This window comes from Nerophis lumbriciformis, linkage group LG10 (assembly GCF_033978685.3).
Source record: "Nerophis lumbriciformis linkage group LG10, RoL_Nlum_v2.1, whole genome shotgun sequence".
Classification (NCBI taxonomy): Eukaryota; Metazoa; Chordata; class Actinopteri; order Syngnathiformes; family Syngnathidae; genus Nerophis; species Nerophis lumbriciformis.
In genome coordinates, this window is record NC_084557.2 from 34,496,979 (window position 1) to 34,508,191 (window position 11,213).

General features: G+C 43.0%; 1 protein-coding gene across 2 annotated transcripts in view; it reads right to left on the reverse strand.

Moving 5' to 3' along the window:
• Window positions 1-492: 492 nt before the first annotated feature.
• Window positions 493-11,213, reverse strand: part of zfpm1 (zinc finger protein, FOG family member 1) — a 247,512-nt gene continuing 236,791 nt past the window's right edge. Inside the window, exons 7-10 of one of the 2 annotated variants that reach the window (XM_061969768.2) lie at window positions 10,366-10,599; window positions 10,025-10,267; window positions 5,161-7,626; window positions 493-5,069 (exon numbers count right to left, since the gene is read on the reverse strand). In XM_061969768.2, the coding sequence (XP_061825752.2) occupies window positions 5,020-5,069; window positions 5,161-7,626; window positions 10,025-10,267; window positions 10,366-10,599 (2,993 nt within the window). In that variant the 3' untranslated portion in view covers window positions 493-5,019. Of the gene's footprint in view, window positions 7,627-10,024; window positions 10,268-10,365; window positions 10,600-11,213 lie in introns of both variants that reach the window. The other variant, XM_061969767.2, reaches the window with a different exon arrangement.

Below are 11,213 nucleotides of genomic sequence, written 5' to 3' on the forward strand. Positions count from 1 at the left end.
GAAAAGTATTCGCAAATCATTGTATTCCGTTTATATTTACATCTAGCACAATTTCCCAACTCATATGGAAACGGGGTTTGTATTTAAAACCTTAACCTTTCACTGTGCACAGATATATTATTCGCAATAACTTCCCACACGGATGTGTTTAGTCATACTGTAGATTTAGTGTCCAACTTGATTGGTGATTCAGTCATTTAAAACAAGAAGAAAGCCACTTGGAAATTTGCATTCTACGTCAGCTGTGCAAAGATGATTTAAAAGCATCAAGTCTCCCACCCTGTTAGAGCGGCGATCAGTCATAGGTTCTGAAAGGAAGGCTGATGACTCATTCAAGTACTCTTCACAAGCAGTCATCTTTTTGAAAGGAAGACATTTTGCCGTGACAAAGTATCGACACTTTTACACGTAATCATCATCAAAGTCAAGGTCCGCCACTCAGGCTTCTGATGAAAAGTGCGAGTAGGAGCTGACGATCACAAAAAAAACCACTTCTCAGAAATGTTGTGTTTTTTATTTTCCCATGCATAGTTTGGACAAGCTTGAAAGATATGAAAAATAAAAAAAGTTTTGACATCCATTTCAATTTAAACGAATTAGGGAAGTCCTTCGTGAAAGAACAATACTTGTTTTGTTGGTCTGACGGATGAAAGTGCTGCATAAAATAAATATAGTGACAGGGAAAATTCCCTAAAGCAAAAAACATTCAGAAAATGTGATGCAATAAACACAGCAGGGAAAATAGACTAAAAAAAAAGGGCAATATTCCATCAATCAGAAATTCTGTTCATTTCTTAAATGAATAATGTTGGATGACTTGTCGCAAACCAGGGAGGACTAATAACTGGGGAGAACTGTTACAACTGGGTTCCGGTTTTAGTGTCAGACCAACACCAGACTTTCCGTACGTCATATCAGGTCAATGAGGATAAAACAGAGCTCGTAGGAAATATGAGCTAACGTTTTGAGATGTGTGAAGTTCGGGGACGGCGTGGCGTAGGTTGGGAGAGTGGCCGTGCCAGCAAACCTGAGGGTTCCTGGTTTGATCCCCGCCTTCTACCAACCTCGTCACGTCCGTTGTGTCCTTGAGAAAGACACGTCACCCTTGCTCCTGATGAGTCCTGGTTAGGGGCCTTGCATGGCAGCTCCCGCCATCAGTGTGTGAATGTGTGTGAATGTGTGTGTGAATGGGTGAATGTGGAAATAGAGTCAAAGCGCTTTGAGTACCTTGAAGGTAGAAAAGCGCGATACAAGTATAACCCATTTACTTTTTTTCTTCTTCTTTTTTGTGAAGATTTCACGTTTTTTAGGCCTTTTGATGTTAGTCAAAATGTTTTTTTACTCTGAAGGGGTGGATCAAATGCCACACAGACTATTAATAACTTTAATTATTATCTCAACTTGGACCCAATGAAATGTTAAATATTGTCAACAGCAAATAAAATCAATTAATTCTGACATAATTACAGTGGAATAGGGATGGGCACCTTTCATAATTTTAATAAATGTTAATTTGTTTGATTGAAAAACAAAAACTGTAATACTTATAACTATTTTGTCCATCCATCCATCCATTTTCTACCGCTTGTCCTTTTCGGGGTGGCGGGGGGGTGCTGGAGCCTATCTCAGCTGCCTTGTCCAGTTGTTATATATTGTTTTTTTACACTTCTGAGTGTCATTTGCCAGTATTCGTATCTAAATGTGTCCCAGCTGGGGCAGCACGGTGGAAGAGGGGTTAGTGCATCTGCCTCACAATACGAAGGTCCTGAGTAGTCTTGGGTTCAATCCCGGGCTCTGGATCTTTCTGTGTGGAGTTTGCATGTTCTCCCCGTGACTGCGTGGGTTCCCTCCGGGTACTCCGGCTTCCTCCCACCTCCAAAGACATGCACCTGGGGATAGGTTGATTGGCAACACTAAATGGTCCCTAGTGTGTGAATGTGAGTGTGAATGTTGTCTGTCTATCTGTGTTGGCCCTGCAATGAGGTGGCGACTTGTCCAGGGTGTACACCGCCTTCCGCCCGATTGTAGCTGAGATAAGCTCCAGCACCCCCCGCGACCCCAAAGGGAGTAAGCGGTAGAAAATGGATGGATGGATGGTGTCCCAGCTGTGCTGCCGTACTGCGATGAGGTGGCGACTTGTCCAGGGTGTACCCCGCCTACCGCTCGAATGCAGCTGAGATAGGCTCCAGCACCCCCCGCGACCCCGAAAGGGACAAGCGGTAGAAAATGGATGAATGAATGGATGTGCTGCCGTAACCAGGACGTAGTCTATTCATCAAGTTGTATGTGCCAGTCAGACACCAGCTGTTTGGTCAAGTTTTGATTATCAAATTGGGAAGTGCCAATGCTCATCAGTAGCATGTATATGGCATATCCCATGTAAATTAGCATCAAGCTAAGTTGAAAAGTGGAACCTTATCGTTGAGCGCTTTCTATGAAACATGGTTGCCTTGTTGGTACGGAAAAATGCAGCAAGACTTTAAGCCAGCGAGTCTGCAACTGGCCGTGACGTCACGTTGAACCCAGGTGTCAAACATTGCCACTGTTAGATTTTACTTGAAGCGGTAATACAAACACAGACCCTGCCCCAAGTGGAGGAGTTCAAGCACCTCGAAGTCTTGTTCACGAGTGAGGGGGGAGTGGATCGTGAGATCGACAGGCGGATCGGTGCGGCGTCTTCAGAAATGCGGAAGCTGTATCGATCCGTTGTGGTAAAGAAGGAGCTGAGCCGGAAGGCAAAGCTCTCAATTTACCGGTCGATCTACGTTCCCATCCTCACCTATGGTCATGAGCTTTGGGTTATGACCGAAAGGACAAGATCACGGGTACAAGCAGTCTTAGAGATAGGGTGAGAAGCTCTGCTATCCGGGAGGAGCTCAAAGTAAAGCCGTGCTCCTCCACATCGAGAGGAGCCAGATAAGGTGGTTTGGGCATCTGGTCAGGATGCCACCCTAACGCCTCCCTAGGGAGGTGTTTAGGGCACGTCCGACCGGTAGGAGGCCACGGGGAAGACCCAGGACACGTTGGGAAGACTATGTCTCCCGGCTGGACGAAGTGGCTGGGGAGATGGAAGTCTGGGCTTCCCTACTTAGGCTGCTGCCCCTGCGACCAGACCTCGGATAAGCGGAAGAAGATGGATGGATGGGTAATACAAAGAGAATTAGGTTGGTACTTATATAAGTATTGAATTCAGTACCCATCCCTTAGTTTTTGTGCACCACCCAAAGATTTTCCTCAGTTTTTGCATACCGTCTTGGTTAGCGTATGGCCAAACAGGGTCTAAGAAACTAGTCAGTTTGCCCGTGTACTATTCTGCGGGAGTGAGAGCCAAGTGCGGTCGTATTAGTAATACTAGTGTGTCCAAATGTGTTCGTACCATGACTGTTATGACAACATGTGTCATAACTCCTCACACAGAAGTCATTCTACCCCAGCTCTGTGACGCCATCACTAATTGACTCTGTAGTTACAAGTTACACCACAAGTCTGTGCCTTTATTGAGTAAGAATGTAAAATGAGACCAATTTGTTTACAACAAGAGTCTTCAAAAAAAGGTAAAAGGGATGTTAAATGTTGACTTATCACTTTCATTAGGCATTAATTATTACTATACATGTTCAACTATAAGTTTTGTGTTCACATTTTTGAGTGTCTGGAACAAATTAATTCCGATTTGCATTATTTCTTATGAGAAAAATTGTGTTCTGTTTTCATACGATTTGGGTTCTGTCTGACCTTTGGGAACGAATGACCAAACACAAACCGAGGAACCACTGTGCGTTTGTTCTGAAGTGCGTGAGGTGGGTCATGCCCTATTCTTCGCTGGATGCAAATGCAAGCAAGAGACAGGAAAATATTTGACAAAGTATATTCAACTTTGAAGGCATGGGTGGATTTTCTTCATATTCCATTAAAAGACAAATAAAATGATGCAGGTACATAAAGCCAACTTTCTGGATGAGACTATTATAGCCTATTGGAAGGAGACTTCATTATAAGAACCGGACTCTGACGTCTTGTGATGGTTCTAATGGTGCTGCTGGTGAATCACCGTCAAATAAGGAGTACATAAAGACAACAAATGAAGGCTTCCATGATAATGAAACCCGACGTAGTCCCAGGGAGAAGATATTAGATATCTACACTAGAAATACTTCATCGCACCGAGAGCCACACAGTTCCTTCTAACAGCATGAGAATAAGTAAATAACAAATAAAAATACTCTTCCACAATATGTAGGTAGTTTTTTGTTGACATGAAATCAGTGAGGACTACAAGATAAATATTTCACATTTGTCTCTCCCTTGCATTTAAGAGAAAATAAAAACGTGTATATGAAAAAAAAAAGTCTATTGTGAAATATCCTTCAGTAATTAGTAACATTCCATACCACATATTTTTTCTTTTCAACTAAAAATTGCTTCCGCTTTTTTAAAATTTGCGTAAAAGAGCCAGTGTTGAAACCAAATGAATTATAGAATTTTTCTTTAGACATCATAGACTATACACAGATAATAAAAACACTAAACGTGATCAAGTCTTTCCATACAAGGGATATTATTTCGCCGTTTAGTTCTGGACCTGTACGATCACTTCAGTCAATTGTCAAAATAGAACTGGAGTTTTTCCGACAAGAAGAGACAGACTAAGCCTTTTCACAGAGAACTTTTTAACGTCCCACAATGCGGAATATTGAGAAGTTGGGAAATGTTAATGTGGTGGCAAGAAATTGACCTAGGGGACGAGGGCACACTTTAGTGCGCAGGTAGACAAACAGGTAGGCTCCATTTCACCTCATAGTGTACTTGTAGATCCACAGGTGAGGAAAAATAATCATTAGTAACACCACTGGCAAAGTCTGCTCAGGAGCAAAGGAACATCAGGTCCTGCTGAGGAGTAACAGCCATTCTTTCAGATAATGGTCATGCCAGCTAAGTGCAACTTTGGCACCAGTCTGGAAGGACTGACAGCAGAAACGGGGTATGGGGGCTTTCTTGGAGAGAATTGAAGAGTAGCGTCTACTCACTCAGGAAGGAAAAAATACTCAGCTCACTTGACGTGTTCAGCACTGTGGGAGGAACAGTAGTACTTTTTATGAGCTATGAATGTGGAGAGGCTGCTGAACTTAATGTTGCACAGCCGGCAGAAGCGGGAGTTACCGTTCTGGACCGGGGAGATGACCGGGCTTTTAGGACCGGGGATGGCAGCAGTTTGGGGTGCAGGCAGGGAATGGGAGGCAACAGTTGGCGAAGCCTTGTCTGAAATTAGGTGTGTACCAACTGTCTCTCTTCGGAGGTCAGGCACAGGTGACAAAGTCAGAGGGGGAGCTCCTGAGGGGGATATGGGTAAAAGTAAACCGGCTGATGGGGATTCACTCCCACCTGATGGGCTTCCATTTGCCAGAGGAGAGGAGGGAGAAGTGGTTTCACTACTTGCCTTCCCATTAGTAGTATCTCTGTGAATGTGAGAGCCTGATCTTGGATTATTGGAGGTGGTGGCTGTGACTCCATCTTTGGGACTAAGGCTGGAACTGGAACCAACTAGTCTGCCTTGAGGGGGTTGAGCCTCTTGGAGTGACTTCTTTGATACAACCAGACCATGCATAGTCTTGAAATGCTCAATTAGCTCACATGTGATGGTCCTGCTTGGACAATACGGACAGACCATCTGAGAAGAAGCCGTGCTACCACTTTTGGCGCCTGCTCCCGGTGTCGCTGCAAGCGTGCTTGCTGTATCAGGTGGAGACGTGGCATCCGAGGCAGGTAAGGCTGAGATGTGCGGACTAGGCGAGGAACCTTGAGTTTGTCTAATCCACTCTGCAGGGAGCGCCTTAGCTTCTATTGGATGCAGAAGATCTTGGCGTTCCTGATGAGACTTTCTTTTAGGAGAGGTAGAGGCCGATCTTTTGAGCCTGTGGAGCTGCTCTAAGGTGTGCTTTTGGAGGCTGGTGGCAGGGCAATAGTAGGTTTTATGTGCCAAGTAATTTTCAATGCTGTTGAAGCTGATACTACAGGCGGTGCACTTGTGGTAATCAGTGAGCGGCAACACGGGAAGAATACCGCTAGTACCGTCCCGTGGAAGTTCTACGAGGCGAGGCCTTTTGCTCAAATCAATCGGACCATCTCCTTCAGGGCTGGAGTTGCCTTCGCCATTGGGAGAAACTTCTTGTTTCACCGCCAGGCCAAGAACTGACGGAGATGGAGCGGAGGCAGCGGCAGCAACAGTGGCAGCGGCTGCGGCTAAGGCTTCAGTTCTTGCCATGTGAATCTCATACATCTTCTTCCTCTTGCGTGTGCGGAATGGCTGGGGATGGAAGGCTGCTGTGGTGTTTGCCTTGGCCATGTGTGTGGATCGCTGGTTGGATGGATCGTGGCGTGAAGCGCAATAGAAGCGTTTGTGAACAGTGTAGTTTTCATGGCGACTGAAGCGGATGTTGCAGGCCTCACAAAAGGTTCGGTTGGGATCATCTTCCAGGTCTTCAACAGACCCACTGACAGGACTCTGGCTATCCTCACTTGTTCTTCCTCCTCCACTGCCTATACCCTCCCCTTCAGAAGAGGACGATATTCCTTCCTTGACTGATGGCGTTTCGGTCTTAACTTCCAAAACTCTCCTCATTTCTGTTGCTCCGCTTTCTGCCGCCGGGTCAGTGTCAGAAGGTGAGGCCGAAGCCGCTCTGCTTACTGCTCCATCACGAGGAGATGCTGATGAATCTTGTGCCTTTCTAGAAGGCACCGTGGCTGGGGGAGTATCCCTTGCTGATCCTGGATCTGAAGCTGAGGTGGCTCCTTCTCCGTGGTGTCGACTGGAGCAGTAAAGCCTCTTGTGTGCATAGAAATTGTTTATGTTGTTGAATGTAATATCACACTCAAAGCAGGTGGCTCCTTTTTGAGGCGGAGTTGCCGTGGCTGTTGGAACGGTTGGCGTAGAGGGGAAGAAGGCGGTTGGGGTGTTCTGAGGAACCGTCTGACCCTGCTTCAGTCGACTGTGAACCATCTCAGACATTTTAGCCAGGATCTCTGAGGCCTGGGGCAAAATGGCTGTCTCGGGGTTAAACATGTACTGAGGCAAAAACATTGATCCGCTTGGGAAAACTGAGCCAGCACCGCCAATATGAGTTGGGCTACAACCAGGAGTAGGACTCGTTGGTTCTGCTTTTACTACTGTGGTAGCAGGGCTCTTTGGAGAATTTGATGTTTGACAAATTAGGTTTGTAGTTTGACTCTCATTTGTCGTCCCCTCTGATTTTTGGCCAGCTTTCTCGCTACGCTCTTTAACATCCATCTGCTCTTCTGCCTCAGATTCTGATTGAGGCTCTTCCTTGATCTTAAGGTTGTTGTTGGTTTGAACATCAGAGAGACTGCAGCCTCGTGGTGTCGCAGAGCCCCCATTAGCACCAGGGCTGGATGAATCTGGCTTAGGGACACAGCCTAAAGGCTCTCCCTCAGGTGTAGATGATTGAAGCTGGTCAACTTGGGTACTTTGACGAGGGGTGGGGCTCCTTTCAGTCGGGACTCGCACTTCTAGGTGGGTTTGTACATGCTGCTGCAGCTGGGAAGGGGATTCAGAGTTGTGGCCACAGACTTGACACTTCAGCACCACGCCAGAGTCTCCTGGGCTGAGAACTGCAAAAGAGAAAACAATTCATGTCAGTCTCTTGTCTGTGAGTAGACTTACTTACTTAAGTGTAAGTGAGTGTATGAAGTTTGCACTATAAAAGACTGGCATCACCTTTTAAAGAAACACTCAATCTCATGAAACACCTCTCATTGGCAAACACCAGATATGTGAAGGTTTTTCAAAAAAGCAGCGGACGCATAACTTGAATAATTACACATATCAAGAAGTAATTACATTACTATTTAAAAAAAGTAACAAGACAAACATCTTTTTTAGAAAATGGATGAATGGCAAAACTGACACAGCGAGTCAGTCTTTTCAATCACATGATTGCCATTTTGCCTAATGTTCCTGGCATAACACTAACTGGGGATCAAACTTGTGTGCCTTTTCTGGCACAAAAGGCACACGTGTGTACCATTACACCACCAGCAGAGTTGGTGATTTGCTGTTATTCTTTCATTGGTTACAGAGAAGGAACGTGATGGGAACAAGTTTGTCGTAAAAATTTCCAATAAAGTGTATTCAGTAATTCCATTCCATTGACATTTTGCTAGCTATTTTGGATTATCATGGAGACAAAGTATGTCCCAATTAGGTTAAATACGGTACAAATGAATTTTTCAAGTGATGTTTGGCAACCTTAGTCATAATACAAATCAAACGGTCCTGAGATAAATGTCCACCAGGTCATTCACATTTCAACCGATACGGTCCCAATTCCCAGTTCCAGGTAACCAATACCGGTACTCAACTGTACTAATTTTCAATACTTTTGTGTGTGTTCATTTGATAAAACATTTTCATGTCTTTAATAATAAAATCTAAAAAATAAAACAATATTTAACAACGGGCTAAAAATGATAACTGTGATGTGAAGTTGTTGTATCTAGTTTTCCTACACTTTTAAGTCTCTTTCACAAGTATGCATTTATTTCAATTTGTCCTCGGTGTGTTGTGGTAGTCAGGAAGTAGTCTATTAGGTTGAACTACCAGTCTTATTGTTCGTTGAGCCCTAAAAAGTATTTGCCTGTAAGTTTTGTACTTATCAAATGTAACATGCATCTTAGTTAATTTGGAGGTGTTGAAATCGCCATGTAATATCACTAATGTTAATCAGTAGCATGTACAGTATATGGCATATCTAATGTAAATTAGAATCGAGCTAACGCATTTTGGAAAACAGGACCTTCCTTTTGAGTAGAGATGTCCGATAATATCGGCCTGCCGATATTATCGGCCGATAAATGCGTTAAAATGTAATATCGGAAATTATCGGTATCGTTTTTTTTATTATCGGTATCGTTTTTTTTATTTTATTTTTTTATTTTTTATTAAATCAACATAAAAAACACAAGATACACTTACAATTAGTGCACCAACCCAAAAGACCTTCCTCCCCCATTTACACTCATTCACACAAAAGGGTTGTTTCTTTCTGTTATTAATATTCTGGTTCCTACATTATATATCAATATAGATTAAAACAGTCTGCAAGGGATACAGTCCGTAAGCACACATGATTGTGCGTGCTGCTGGTCCACTAATAGTACTAACCTTTAACAGTTAATTTTACTCATTTTCATTAATTACTAGTTTCTATGTAACTGTTTTTATATTGCTTTACTTTCTTTTTTATTCAAGAATGTTTTTTTAATTTATTTATCTTATTTTGTTAATTTTTTTAAAAAGTACCTTATCTTCACCATACCTGGTTGTCCAAATTGGGCATAATTATGTGTTGATTCCACGACTGCATATATCGGTTGATATCGGTATCGATAATTAAAGAGTTGGACAATATCGGAATATCGGATACCGGCAAAAAGCCATTATCGGACATCCCTACTTATGAGTGCTTTCAATCAGGCATACTCGCTTTGTTGGAATGGTAAATTACAACATTACTGAGAGGCAGTTTGCTATGAATAGGCAAAGTTAAAGTTAAAGTTAACGTACCAATGATTGTCACACACACTAGGTGTGGTGAAATGTGTGCTCTGCATTTGACCCATCCCCTTGTTCACCCCCTGGGAGGTGAGGGGAGCAGTGGGCAGCAGCGGTGGCCGCGCCCGGGAATCATTTTTGGTGATTTAACCCCCAATTCCAACCCTTGATGCTGAGTGCCAAGCAGGGAGGTAATGGGTCCCATTTTTATAGTCTTTGGTATGACTTGGCTGGGGTTTGAACTCTAACCACAAGGCCACTGAGCAGGTGCTTAAACCCATTACAAGTCTGGAAAGGGATGTTACATCACATGCAACAAAGGTATCGAAAAAAAGTACAGTTTGATATTAAAGTGAATCAGTACACGGTAGTACCAAACAAATTCTGTTGGTATCTACAAAAGTACCAAATTTGGTACCTTCCCTAATCAGATAAACCAACAATAATATGACTCACCAATAGATGAGGGCAGCTTAGGAAGGCCTGGCCCAGGAGAGTAGACCTCACTGCGAGATCCAGGCTGGCACACCATGTGACTCGTGACTAAATGGCTGTAAAGAATATCCCTTGTAGTCGAGACAAAGCCACAGCCATGACACACACCGTTTAGTGTGTCAGTGTGGACCTTCAGATGGCGCTCACAGTTTGCTTTTGTGGTGAAGGCTGACAGACAGATGAGGCAGACAAATGGACGCTCACCTGTCGTAAAAAATTCAAATTAGTCAGAGCAACAACAGCGCTGCTATGCTAAAGTCCGGTATTACGTATCTCTGCACTTAACAGATGCTTGTTCTTACCACTGTGTGTACGCATGTGAATCTCCAGTGAACTTGCACTGGGGCAGCTCTTGTTGCACTGAGGAAAGGGGCATACACGCTCATTGGGATAGGACTCCTTGGGTTTGTCTTGTGGTGGGGTTGAAGCGGCAGCCGGCTGTTTCTGTCGGCTGGCGCAGTAGTACATTAGGTGGGCTTGCAGGTTCCTTTCACTTCTGTACCAAATCCCACAGTCTTTGCATGGGAAAATATCCTCTGTTACAAAGAACACAATGTGCAATCAGAGCTGATCCATTGAATACAACAAAAATGATTGTACGTCACAACACATTGTCTACATCAAATTGCTGGATATGGAATCGGCTGAATTAATTTTCAAAGACCTACATCGCCATCATGTGGCCAAATAGAAGGGGTCGCGGGGGGTGCTGGATCTCATATTGCAAAAAACAAAAAGAGATAGCGCTGTATTAAATTGTTTATTCTATTATTTATCCCATAACAAACACACCCATATATATATATATATATATATATATATATATATATATATATATATATATATATATATATATATATATATATATATATATATATATATATGGATATATATATGTATAAATCAAATACATACATACATATATGCATATATATATATATATACATACGTACATACGTATATGCATATATATATATATATATATACATATATACATATATATATATATATATATATATATATATATATATATATATATATATATACATACATAAATGCATACATATACATATACATCCATCCATTTTCTACCGCTTATTCCCTTTGGGGTCGCGGGGGGCGCTGGAGCCTATCTCAGCTACAATCGGGC